At 41.7% G+C, this 14,103-nt stretch overlaps 1 protein-coding gene across 1 annotated transcript in view; it reads right to left on the minus strand.

Moving 5' to 3' along the window:
- SRP72 (signal recognition particle 72) overlaps nucleotides 1-14,103 on the minus strand; it is a 31,411-nt gene that overhangs the window by 5,303 nt on the left and 12,005 nt on the right. Inside the window, exons 7-16 of the mRNA XM_002717161.6 lie at nucleotides 11,762-11,886; nucleotides 11,610-11,667; nucleotides 8,930-9,061; nucleotides 7,692-7,820; nucleotides 6,583-6,655; nucleotides 4,844-4,908; nucleotides 3,315-3,410; nucleotides 2,348-2,451; nucleotides 2,135-2,212; nucleotides 1,246-1,383 (exon numbers count right to left, since the gene is read on the minus strand). Coding sequence (XP_002717207.1) covers nucleotides 1,246-1,383; nucleotides 2,135-2,212; nucleotides 2,348-2,451; nucleotides 3,315-3,410; nucleotides 4,844-4,908; nucleotides 6,583-6,655; nucleotides 7,692-7,820; nucleotides 8,930-9,061; nucleotides 11,610-11,667; nucleotides 11,762-11,886 — 998 coding nt within the window. The remainder of the gene's footprint in view (nucleotides 1-1,245; nucleotides 1,384-2,134; nucleotides 2,213-2,347; nucleotides 2,452-3,314; nucleotides 3,411-4,843; nucleotides 4,909-6,582; nucleotides 6,656-7,691; nucleotides 7,821-8,929; nucleotides 9,062-11,609; nucleotides 11,668-11,761; nucleotides 11,887-14,103) is intronic.

Below are 14,103 nucleotides of genomic sequence, written 5' to 3' on the forward strand. Positions count from 1 at the left end.
CCCTGCACCTGCGTGGGAGACCTGGAAGAAGCTCCTGGCTCCTGGCTTTAGACAGGTGCAGCTCCAGCCACTGCGGCCAACTGGGGAGTGAAATAGTGGATAGAAGACCTTTCTCTCTCTTGTCTCTCTGCCTCTCCTTCTCTCTGTGTAACTATTTCAAATAATATTTATATAAAAAATTTATTACATTTGTAACAAAGGAAGTAAATCACTGGCTAAGTGCTTTCTCTCGCCCATGCTCTATGCATCCTAAATCAAAAACAGATTCTTAAATGCTGCTCTGCAGGTTCTACTGTGTTTGGAAGAAAGCAATGGCAGAAACAAAGAATCAGAATTTGATTTCTTATAAGTAAATGAAACTGGCTTATCATTCCTCCAAAGAAGCATAAACCATCTGAACTTTAGTTGAGGAATGCAATGATGTCCTAAATGAACAAATAATTTTCAGGTAAAGTAGGAGATATCCAGTCTAGGGAATAATATTCACAGAATGAAGTATGTCTTTAAAAAGGGGGGGGGGGGGGCACTGTGGCATAGCAGGTACAGCTGCAGCCTGCAGTCTCGGCCGCTCCACTTCCCCTCCAGCTCTCTGCTATGTCCTGAGCCAGCAGCAGCAGCTGGCCCAAGTCTTCAGGTCCCTGTACCCGCATGGGAGACCTGGAAGAAGCTCCTGGCTCCTGACTTTTGCATCAGTGCAGCTGCAGCCACTGTGGCCAACTGGGAGTGAACCAGCGGATGGAAGATCTATTTCTGCCTAACTCTGACTTTGAAGTAAATAAATAAATCTTTAAAAAAAAAAAAAAAGAATGAAAAAGAATGAAGTTATGCCTATATTAGTACCTAGAGAGATCCCTATGACTTCTTAAATGAAATCAAATTGGAAAATAGTATGTACAAAATAATCTCCATTCTATAAAAAAGACAGAACAAAACATAACCAAAAAAAAAACCCCAACAATCTAAGAAAAATATTTGTAAATTACCTGTTTGTATAAACACAAAGACAAGATTGGGAAGGATATACTAAATACCAGAGGTTAATTCTGGGCTGGAGCAAGGGGAGAAATGAGAACTAAGAAGTGGGCCCAGTTGAAGAAAAAGGAAAAAAACAAACAAACAAACAAAACAAAACAAAAAAAACACAGGAGCCAAACTTTAGTCCAGTGGAGTTTCTGTGAGAGTGTGTTTTCTTGCCATACAATTTAAAATCAGCAGTGAAGAGACTGTTACAGTGAAAAGCATTACCCTTGCTCCTTTGGCTGGCTGTCTCCAGTAACTTTTCCACCCTTCTTCCGAATGTATGTAGCACCAGGAGAATTTTCAAGAGCCTCCACGTCCACCTTTAGAGACATACTGTCTGATGAGGGCAAGTGTTTACTCAGACTGGGATGGAACAGGAGTTCAGGAATATAATATAAAACATACATGCATGTCTGACAATACACCCATGTCCAAAGAGAAACACCCTATCTCTTCTTCACTGAAAGCAAAACATGTTCTTGAATCTCCTACAGAGTAATCAGTAAGCCCTGTCGATTACACAGCAAATATGCAGAACGGTGATCTCGAGGAGTTGTAACCTTAGCATCTACTCCTTAACTCTGTGACACAGTTCAACATGGTGGCTCAACAAAGCTCCGTTCCAAAGCAAGCATCAAACTTAGGAACACAGACTTACTCACTGCAAAGGCTTTGACTTGTGGTGGCTGAGTATCCCCCATCCCAGCCCAGTTTCGGGAACAGTCTCATTAAGGCAGTATGTGTGTTTCCAGCTGTAAAGACACTGAATTCTCACGTCAGCAGTGACTGAGACGAGCTTATGACCCACACAGTTTATTCAGAGGAACGTTTTAAAGCCATGAACCATCCACTTAACATCCTTTGTTTCTTTTGCTGCTGAACTTGAACTTGGAAGAATAGAAGCTGCTCCCTCCTGCAAACTTCATTCTTGCTTCTGGATGAAACTATTCCCCAAACTGTATCTACCACTGCATTTTTCAATTACATGGGCCAATAAATTCTCATTTTTGGCTTTATTAGTTCGCAGGCGATTTTAAAGCCCAGTGAAAACAGGCACTGGCAGAGCACTTGCGTGGTACTGGGGCAGCTGTCTGGAACAAAACCGAAAGGATACGCTTTTGCTTTCTCTGGATCTACAAGTGAGTAAGCAGAAATAAGCTGTGCCAGCGTGTGAATATCTTTGGGATTTTGTCTAAAAGGAGAAACAAGAAAGTTACTGAACAGTTCACAAAACTGGAAAAGGAACAGACACAAGTAAAATAACCTCCTCATATCAAACAACAGCAATGACATGTGGACGTCCACATCTCCACCTCCCTGTGCTTACTTCCAGAGCTGTTCTAGGTCACTAATGGCCTCCTTTTTCCGCCCGTATTTGAGTTTGAAGTTTGCAGCTTCTCTTATCAAGGACAAATGAGCAGGAGATTTCGGCTACAGTTTCAATGAAAAGAAAAAAAAAAGTTTTAAGGTCATTATCTGCAAGTCAATGACGTTATATTCATTAGACCTTCAAAATGCATCAGTCCATTAAATTCCTCATCTAAAATTTTAGTGAATGCCTGAAACAACAAAATCATTCACATATATACAGGCAGGGAGGTAGACAAATTAGTACAAGTAACTACCAATTTATCAATCTGCAACACATCCCAGTTCTATTAAGGCTGCCAACCAAATCTTAAAGACACATCACTGCAGTTCTCAAACACTGAACAGTTCCTGGTCACTGATGCCCCTCTACCACCAACAGTGATAACGGCACAAATGCTGCTTGTGTCGTGTATGTTTCTGTGTAAGCTGCATGCTGTGGCCGAGAGCCCCGCGGTGGGAAAGGCAAGATGCTCCTGTCAGACGGAGACACGTAAGCAAGGATTTCATGTGAACTCTTGCAATTGTCACTACTACTTTTTGGCTCTGCTCCCTTACATGCAACCACATACTACAGGTTAAATACCCCTTACCTAAACTGTTTGGGACCAGATATGCTTCAGATTTGGGAGTTTTTTGAAATCTGGAATATTTGCCTAGACTTTACTGGTTGATCCTTAATCCAAAAACAAAATGCTTCAAACTTCAAAACTTTCTGGTGCTTGGAAAGTTTCCGATCTGGACATCTGGGTTAGGGATGCTCAATTTGTATCACTCCTTCTTATTTCTTGAGATTATCCACACAGGAACAGGAAAAGCACAAATGAGCCCCCCCGCCCTCAATTTGTAGCCATCATTCCAAGTACGCTTATTTGTGCCTGGTATACTGAAAACTGTCCTCATGATGCCTCACTCTGCTTACTTACCTGCTGGTTCTGATACCACTGGATAGCTTGGGTGAAGACCTCGATGGCACTATCAATGTCTTCCTCATGGCTGTACATGGTCACTAACGCAGACACCTACCCAGCCAAAGATATAAATAAGTAAGTAAAACTCTTCCTTCACTCCAAGAATACACTTATTGAAAATGAAAAACATGAAAAAAACAGCAAATGAGGATTTCTAGGCTTTCTGCCAGCACCAAGTTCATCAGAAAACTCTTCACAGAATGTAACTTTATTCCTAGATAGATTATGAACAGTGTTTTCCAAATATGAATGTAGTTACCTAAAAATACACTCTGTTCAGCAGTGCTAGTCCACCGTCTGACAAGCACAGAAGGTGAAAACAAGCACGTAGAAACGTCTACACAGCAAGACATTGCTCAACACTGAGGTGTGTGATCCGTGAGTAAATGCTAGTATAGTGGACTGCCTGTGAGGAGTCACATGGGACTTGAGCTACATACAGCCAGTTCAGAGCTTGCCTAGGGGACAAGCAAGGAGGGACGTATGTCTGATGGGGCTGGGGGATGGGGCTAAAGGAGGAAGAGGAGCAGTAGGAGATAAGGATAGAAAGGAAACAAAAAAAAAGTTGGATCTTTAAGAAAAAGCAGTAAACTAATAAACTTCTAGATAGACTGATCGGGAAAAAAAACAGACACAAATAACTAATATCAGCAATGACAGAGGTCTACAGATATCAAAAGGATATCAATTTAGGTTAAGAAATTCCCTACCCAGGTCTGAGATTATTTGAGGTTGGCATTTAGTGATAACATAAGACCTAAACAGTGCCTGACACATCTGAATACCAAGGGAATATCACAAACTTTCAAGCCAATAAATTCAATAACCTGCATGAAATGGATAAATTCCTTGAAATGTAACAGAAGTTCAGACGTTAAATATTACAAACATTTTATTACAGCCATGTGGTGGATTTGATAGTGACATCAAATAATTGCAGCATGATACCTTAAATACGAGTCTTCAAGAGAAGGCATCACCATAAGACTGTTGCACATTTACTGAGTGTCAAACACAAACACACTGTGTTCGAGGACACAAACATAAAGTAAACAGTTCCCATTCCAGACATCCCACTACACAATGACGGGAGACACATGCTTTCATGGCTGTATTAGTAATCTAAACTTTAATACTTGAATAATCAGAGAACAGTAGGCCGCTTTTACTACAGTGTTTAACTCAAAGAAATCACAATGACAACATAATAAACACAGTTTGGGTTCAGCAATTCCCTACACAGGTCTGAAGTGATGGGAGGCTGACCTTCAATGATATGGCCTAAATATTATAGTGCCTGGCGCTCTGACTGGGTAATAACAAACTGCAAACCAGCCCACAGCTGAGTACTGCATGAATTACATTTCTATCCTTCTGACTATATTGGGATATAAGCAGAAATTAAAATACAGAGAAACATCATACACAGAGACAATCAACTCTACTACTTTTTCAGTCTTGTAGCACTTTATTTATAAACTCACCATGCCTGGTTTATGCTTTAACTTCTCTATGCTTCTCAATATTAGACATGCTTTGGAAATATTACCTTAAGAGATTAAAAACAAAATCAGTATCACATTGAAGAAAGTATATTACAGGGGGAAAAATAACCACAACATTTTACTTTTGCCCACTACTTTCCCTCAGGACAGCAGCCCTGAGTTGTAACATCTCTACATATACAAGCTCTGGGGACGTGGGCATAGGGCACTTCACTTAGTTACTCTACAGAGCAGGAAAATGAGTTCTAAGGAAATGATACACCTTGCTTACACTCAGAAAGGAAGTTACTGGCAGAGCTGTTACCAGAGACGAAGTCTCCAAATGCCTAGTCTATTGAGTTCCATTTCTTTACAGTTAGATTGGAACATTAAGGTGCGGACTCTTTCCCTAAAGACCTTGAAAAATGTTAACTGTGGACATCAGTGCAACAGAAAAGTCATGGTGTTGAAATTCTGATTTTCCCACTCACCGCAAACCTCAACAATTTAAACCTGTCAGTCTTTAAAAGCAAAATAAACAAAAAACCATGACAGACTCTCTCTCAGTAATTTCAGAAAGATGAATAATCCATGCAAAAATAAACTAAAAATCGGGTATGGTAAGAAGATAAAGGGGGGCAAGCAAAAGAAAGAGCTGGTAGAAGAAGGAAAAACAGGGAGGAGGGTAAAGAAATGTGAGAATGCGGTTAGCAGGAGCTCAGCAGGTTTCTGAACACTGTCTTCATTACCGCCCACTAAACAGACTTTTCCCCCAAATTTCCACTATCTCCCCCCCTCCATGAAATTCTCATTTCAGTTGGCATAACATCTAAAATTCTGACTGAATATCACTTCCACCAAAATTGAACGTTCCATACCAGAGCTGTGTGATACAACTTTCTACGACAAGGGGAGCTGACACTGGTGCTATCCAATATGGCAGCCACCAGCCTTAGCTTCCGCACTGTAGCTAGTGAAACTGAGGAAGTGAATTTTAAATTTTGCTTCATCTTAATTTAAACTTATAATAGTTACAAATGGCTAGTGGCTACAATATTGGACAATATACCTCCAGATAATTTTTCAAGGTACATTCAAAATCACAAAGGTCACACAGCAATGCTGCCATCCCATATCAGAGTGCCAGGTGGAGTCCTGGCTGCTCCACTTCTGATCCAGTTTCCTACTAATGTGCCTGGGAAAGCAGCAGAAGATGGTCCAAGTATTTAGGACTCTGCTACCCATGTGGGAGACCCAGATGACGTTCTTATCTCTTCGTTTTGGTCTGGCCCTGCCCTGGCTGTTGCGGCCATTTCGGGAGTGAGCCAGCAGGTGAAGATACCTGTCTTTCCCTTTCTCTCTCTGTAACTGTACCTTTCAAATAAATAAATCTTTTTAAAAAATAGCACGGTAACCCCTTTCTTATTTCAAGCGAATATTACATACTCAGTAAATCTGTGTAAAATGGCTTTTTGGAATGATAGAGCCTTTTGTTTCGACTGTCAAAGCACAGACTGAAAATCATTCTAACAATTTAGGAATTAACATAAGAAAAGGGTCAACTAGTTCATTACTCAATCTGTTGGACGTTATACAATCTAGCTTCATGTTTTAAACACTACTAACTATGCTTTACCATTATGCATAATGTCTAAAATTATATAGCTCATAACTTCAGAATCATTCCAGCCCCATGGATCCATTATTTTAATGATGGAAATTATTATTATTTTTAATACCTTGAGAAATTTTCAACTGTGCCATGGTCAACTTAATTTCAGCTGCATTTTCTGGATGTTGATCTGAGAATTCCTAAAATTGTTTTAGTTGGAGAAAAAAAATCACATTTAATATACACAACTAGAAATTACTATTATCTAACCCATACAAAATTTTAAAACCAGTTGTTAAAGTTCTAAACTTTTGGTTTCTGGTCAAAATTTTAACTTGGGAAAAATTGTACTCGATGCCCACTTAGCTTTAAGTAAACTCTGAAATGACTACAGTAACGTCGAGCTTCCTAGACGTCGTTAACAGAACACTAACACAGATCACCACGCAAGGGCAGACGTCTGGCCCAGCAGTTGAGACGCCGGCTAGGACACCACATCCCACACTGCAGTGCTGGGTTTGTGTCAGGCTCTGCTCCCAACTCCGAGAATGCAGACGACTGGGAGGCAGCAGGGACGGCCAGGCAGTTTGGTTCTTGGCTCCTGGCTTTGGCCTGAAGGGTTTCTGGGCAGTGAACCAGCAAATGGGAGTTCTCTTTTTCTCAAATAATTTTGTTAATCAGAGAAAAAAAAATCACTGCACACATTTTTTTTCTTTTTCTTGAAAAAAGAAATGGTGATGCCTTACTGATGCTCCCTACTAGACAACTCTGCCTGCCACGATGGTCCTAATTTTACTCCATCCAACTTTTCAACATAGGCTTCTCAGGAACTTCAAAAATAATATTGTAACTGGTTTGGATTGATAAAAACCAAGTTAGCATCCTCGTAATTTTTTAAGGTTTTGGAACAGGACTCACTGGAGATTACATTATTGGAAAGGGAATTAAGCGGCTTCTTGTCATGTAAGCATAAAGCAAACCCCGAACTCATGTTAAACGGATCTCCAAACGAAAAAGCATTCTTCAGGGTCTATGACAAATTTGTATGTGGTGTAAATTTACATATAAGCTGCAACCCAAGAATTAAGTAAAGTGACACCGGCATTTGTCTCATGGTATGTTACGTTTCAGTTTGACATCCAAATTTAGAAGCCTGTAGGTCATTATAGTGCACCAAAAACGAAACAAGGCAGCAGCTATCTGACTTTTCATTAAAAATTCAAGTAATTCGTTTACCTGAAGCAGCTCTATTGCTTTTGCATGTTGCTTTTCACGGCAGAGCTGGGCAGCTTGGATTAACACTGGCAGGAGATGCTCAGGACTCTGCGACTGTAAACTGGCAGATATTTTGCGGCACTGTTCTGCCTGGAAGATGGTTTCCCCCCAACAGAAATGAGCTAGTTAATGAAAACAACCACTAAACGATCAAAAAGAGAGGGATGGGAAAATTAGTTCAAACAAAACAGTAAACAACGACCTGCCTGAGGCATAAGAATTGATTTATAGTATCTATTCTTCTGATTTGATTTGTGAAAGTCTTCAGTAGAGGTCAAGTGTTAACTATTTGCTTGGTGCTTAAAGGTGCTTAAGTAATAAAAAGGCAAAACACATCCAGTGTAAACATTTGCTTCTAAAACAGAGTGCTTAGGTGTCTTGGTCAAGTATTATGAGTAACCTGACACAATTCTAAATAGAAAAAACATTATCTCAGGGCTGGCGCTGTGGTGTAGTCGGTTAAGCCACAGTGCTGGCATCCCACATGGGTGCTGACTCAAGGTCCAGGCTGCTCCACTTCTGATCCAACTTGCTAATGCACTTGGGAAAACAGTGGAAGGTGACCTAAGTACTTGGGCACCTGCATCCACGTAGGAGACCCAAAAGCTCCTGGCGCCCAGCTTCAGCCTGGTCCAGCCCCAGCTATTGTGGCCATTTGGGGAGTGAACCAGCGGATGGAAGACCTAACTCTGCCTTTCAAATAAATAAAATAAGTCTTTAAAAACATTATCTCTCACTCTCCCAATAAAACTTATGTTACAGAAAGAGTATGAAATCAGAATTTAATTAGAATGCATGTTAGAACTGACCTCAACATTTACACAGTGTGATTTTACACAACCAAAATGAAAGGTGGATCATAAATCTATGATCATGACTGGCATTTGTGGTGACACCATTTAATTCAGAAAGATTGGACATGAAGTAATGAGAAAGTTATCTCATTTAAACATGTAAATATTGTTTTTTTAATCCTAAATGCCATCAACCCTGCATCTTTACCAAGAATTGGGCAAATAATTTGTTTAGGAAACAAAATGAACAAGTATGATATATGACACTTTAGAAAAGAAAAAAAGACATTTGCATGGGTTTAAGGCAAAATATACATAAAAATGCTAAGATTGCACAAATATACCTATTATTCTCATGCCATATGATAAAAGGATTAGTCAGGAAACCACAGGTCTATTACCCACCTGGTTTGTGTACATAGCAAGTAAGGCTTTGTTAAATTCTATAGCTTGCAGTTGTTTCTTGGAAAGCTTAAACTCTACACCTTCTGCATTGGTTAATTTCACCTTCTTCTTGGAGTCAAAGACATTTTGGTCCTGACAAAGAAAAGTTCATCCACCATTAACAGAATCTAAGGCTTCGATTCTATTAACATTCTAGGGCCTCATTCCTCTTCCAGTTAGTAATTTTACATAAGTACAACAAGTGGGCTTGAAGATGTCCACCTGGTTGGGTGCTTAGCTGTTAAGATGCATATAAATTTGTCTTGAACTCTTACTTCATAAAAGTGAACAGGATCTCTAAAATTCAAGTCTAACAGAATAAGTAGGCTTTCTATTTGTAGCTATGAACAGGCTTACCAATTCAGCTTGTTTTGAAGGGGCAATGAATAAGACTTTTGTTTGAAGCCTTTTGAAGAAAAAAATAATAGCATAAATCTTACAGGGTCTCAGGACTAGAAAGAAACCTAACTTTGCGATTTCTACAAGCTATGCCCTTTACTATTTAGATGACAAGCAAAAGTAATTCATTCCTCCTTTCAAGAGTCACTACGTAAGCACACCACTAAACAAACTTCAGTAATATATTCATGCTGCTTTTGATCCATGTTTAGCAGAAAATACTCATTTAACATATCTACTGTTTTTCCCTTCCTAAGGGTCTTCTCAACTAGGCAGAAGAACAAAGAAGGTGAATTTGTGAAATTTCTGTGTGGGCCGAATACAGTGCTAATGCCTAAAGAGGGTCCTGCTGAAAGCCACACACTCGGGGCCAGCACTGGGGTGTAGCAGGTAAAGCCGCAGCTTTGCCATGCCAGCATCCCATGTGGGTACCAGTTCGAGTCCTGGCTGCTCCACTTCCAATCCAGCTCTCTGCTATGGCCTAAGAAAGCAGGGCCCCTGCACCTGTGGGGGAGACCCGGAAGAAGCTCCAGGCTCTTGACTGGCCCAACTTTGGCCACTGCAGCTATCTGGGGAGTAAACCAGCAGATGGAAGACCTTTCTATCTCTTTTCAACTCTGCCTCTCAAAAAACTTTTTTTTTAAAGACATTAGGTATTTCACATACTTTCCTATTCACAATCATGAGGGTACCTCAAAAAGTTCATAGAAAGTGGAATTCTTAAAAACCCTTGAAATCCATGCAGTTTTTCATATGTATTTTCTACAAACTTTTTAAGACTCCTCTTCTATGTTTCACAAAAAGAATCTGTCCTAATAAGCATTCCCACATTTGTAAATACAAACAGGTGTGTATGTATATACTCCTGCCAAGATTCAAATGTCAGCACCCATGTTTGAAAACCTAAAACCATGTTAATGGCCTGCACAATCCACAATTATTACTTCCTTTAATGCAATTATTGTGCATATGGGGATTTTCAACATTTCAGCAGGAAAGAGATATCATGAAGAGTAGAAGGGGAAACTTTGGAATCAGAACTTGAACCTGGGGCCGGCGCCGTGGCTCACTTGGCTAATCCTCCGCCTTGCAGCGCCGGCACACAGGGTTCTAGTCCCGGTTGGGGCGCCGGATTCTGTCCCGGTTGCCCCTCTTCCAGGCCAGCTCTCTGCTGTGGCCAGGGAGTGCAGTGGAGGATGGCCCAAGTGCTTGGGCCCTGCACCCACATGGGAGACCAGGAGAAGCACCTGGCTCCTGCCATCGGATCAGCGTGGTGCGCCGGCCACAGCGCGCCAGCCATTGGAGGGTGAACCAACGGCAAAGGAAGACCTTTCTCTCTGTCTCTCTCTCTCACTGTCCACTCTGTCAAAAAACAAAACAAAACAAAACAAAAAACAAAACAAAACAAAACAAAACACACAACCTGAACCTGAATCCAAGTTCTACCTCTTACTATCTTATACAAATTACTCAACTCCCTTTAGTGTGAGATTATCATACTCCGACAAACTGGAGACAAGGACAACCACCTACTAAGATTACTGAGAATGAAATAAGCTGGCACTTGAAAAATCACATGGCTTTCAAGAGAAATCAAATGTCAGACTTCCTTATTTTCTCTCAACTTGGATTTCAAATCTGAACTTGAAATGCTGTTCCACTACAGCGATGTTCCAAATGGTGGTTAATTTGATTGGTATGGCACCCTAAGTTAGGACCACCTATGTGTGGAGGCTTCCACAAGTCTATACAAAGTGCCCATTTCTTTGAGTCCCATTCTCCATGAACTTTTTGAGGCTCCCTCCCCTGTACACACTTGTAATGTCTTACAAAAGGTGAGGGAGAGGAAGGAGACAGGACCTGCCCTCAAAAAAAAAAAAAAAAAAAAAAAAAAAAGATAAAGAAAATCACACAACTGGTTCAATAGCTGAAAAAATTACATAAAATATACATGCGCCTAAAGTTTAAGTCCAAACAGTGTGTATCTCTAACAGAGAATTCTCCAAATGACGATAAACTGGGAGAAGGGGATGATTTTAAGGTCTGGAGTAAGTTTTTATTACTTAGATATTATTTACAGAATTATCATCATTATGAGAGTTGAGTAATACTCTCCAGTGTGATTTTACTACAACTGTCCTTTTTCTGTCATGGAAAAAAAGAACATTTATCTGAGAACACAGCTGGGGTAAACTGCTTTCAGTATAACTGGACATGTAGGAAGGACATGGACATGCCATACCTTGTTAATGGTAATGATGTTATTTGCAATTACAGCGAGTAATCCCACATCTGTTGGCCTGAGAACAAGAAGCAACAGTCAAAAGCAAAGAAAACATTTATAAGAAACCTCACCCCCCTCTAAGAGTCACTTCATCTAAATAATGCACTTACTTCAGTTTTATTATCTGATTGTACAGCTGCAAAGCCTCCTCCGTACGACCTTGAAGCTGCAGAATGTAGGCCATCTGACCGTGAATGATGGCCAGTTCTGCCTCTGGGTCCTCCTCAGTCACATCCTAAGTGGGAGAAGAAATATCTTTCTGCTGTAAATGTTTCAAATTGATGCACACATCTGTCCAGTGATCCAAACACCCAGAAGATGTACAATCCTGAGGAAGACAGCTAATTGCAGAAATTCTCCCACGGAGTCACCTCTTTGAAATTTAGGAAGTGCACCATAAGAGTAGTTTAAGTGAAAATGGCACAAATGTTTTGGAAGAACACGGCAACAAACTCAGGAATACCACTTATTGATCATTATCTTCTAATTCATGAGAATGAAAAAAACAGTATGAGAGATCCAGCACACAGGGGTTGGCACTGTGGTGCAGCAGGCTGAGCTGCCGCTTGCAACGCTGGCACCCACATCACGGTGGCGGGTCAAATCCTGGCTTCTGATCAAATCAGCTTCTGATCAGCTCCCTGCTAATGCACCAGGGAAGGAAGCAGAAGATGGGCCAACTACTTGGGCCCTGCCACCCATGTGGGAGACCTGGATGGAGTCCTTGGCTCCGGGCTTCAGCCTGGCTCAATTCCCCAAATGACCACGACATCTGGAACTGGGCATGTCAGGAGCCAGGAGCTGCTGCCAGTCTCCCATGTGGGCGTTAAGGGCCAAAGCAAACTGTGGTAATTTGGAGAGTGAACCAGTAGTTAGAAGACCAATCAACTGACCTCTCTCTCCTCTCCTCTCTCACCTACTCTACCTTACAAAGATCTTAAAAAAAAAAAAAAAAAAGCAGGAGTAGACATTTGGAATTCTGGAAACATAATTTTCCCCTAAGAATAATTTTAAAGATCTTTCTATTTTAATCCTACCATAACTCTAACCTAAAGATTTTAAAAATTCGCAGCCAGGGTGGTGGTGCAGCAGGCTAAGTCACTGCCTGCGATGCTGGTATCCCCTTCGAGCGCTGGTTCAAGTCCTGGGTGCTCAGCTTCGTGATCAGCTTTCTGCTCATGCGCCACAGCGAACAGTGGAGGATGGCCCAAACACCTGGTCCCCTGCCACCGCCATGGGAGATGCAGATGGAGTTCCAGCTCCTGGCTTCAGCCTGGCCCAGCTCTGGCTTTTGCAGCCATTTAGGGAATGAACCAGGGAATGTAACTCTGCCTCTCAAATAAATCTTAAAAAAAGACTTAAGCAAACAAATTCTGTAACTACAGTACAGCTCTCTTACCTACTCCAGATGGATGTACATTCTCCGTTCCTTCTGGAAGTCTGAATGATGCTCACTTACACTCAATGTTCATGGCTATGAGGCTCTGGGTTGTTGTTTTTTTTTTTTTTTTAATTTTAAAAGATTTTTCTCTTCTGCTTCCTTCCCAGGCAGATTAACAGGAAGCTGGATGAGAAGCTGAACAGGGGACCAGCACTGTGGTGTACTGGGTTAAGCCACAGCCTGCATGGCATTCCATATGGGTGCCAGCTCAAGTCCTGGCTATTCCACTTCCAATCTAGCTCCTTGCTAATTGTCTGGGAAAGCAGCAGAAGATGGCCCAGGTGCTTGGGCCCTTGCGCCCACATGGGAGACCTGGATGGAGCTCCTGGCTCCTGACTGGCCCAGTTCCAGATGTCGTGGTCATTTGGGGAATGAATCAGTGGATGGAGATCTCTCTCTCTCTCGGTCTCTCCTTCTCTCTGCAATCCTGCCTTTCAAACAAATGAACCGAAGCAGCAGCAGCAGCACAGCAGCCAGGACCTACACTGCCACCTTGGTGTGGGATGCTGGCGTTGCCAAGCGGCAGCTTAACCTGCTCTGCCACAACACCAGCCCCTGCACGTTGGTTTTTTACTGGCTAGGTTTAAGTCAAGGAATAGTAAGAAATTAGTGAGAAAGTTAAGATCTATAAGATGCAGCGCCGGCACACCGGGTTCTAGTCCCAGTTGGGGCGCCGGATTCTGTCCCGGTTGCCCCTCTTCCAGGCCAGCTCTCTGCTGTGGCCCGGGAGTGCAGTGGAGGATGGCCCATGTGCTTGGGCCCTGCACCCCATGGGAGACCAGGAGAAGCACCTGGTGTTGGATCAGCACAGCGCTGGCCATAGCGGCCATTAGGGGAGTGAATCAACGGAAGGAAGACCTTTCTCTCTGTCTCTCCCTCTCACTGTAACTCTCTCTTACTAATTCTGCCTGGCCAAAAAAAAAAAAAAAAAAAAAAAGATCTATAAGAACTCAACTGACTTTAAGATACAGTACAGCATTTTGAAAAACAAAATAGGATTGGGCATCTGGC

Source organism: Oryctolagus cuniculus, chromosome 8, assembly GCF_051225735.1.
Source record: "Oryctolagus cuniculus isolate XC-2025 breed Fujian yellow rabbit chromosome 8, ASM5122573v1, whole genome shotgun sequence".
Taxonomy (NCBI): domain Eukaryota; kingdom Metazoa; phylum Chordata; class Mammalia; order Lagomorpha; family Leporidae; genus Oryctolagus; species Oryctolagus cuniculus.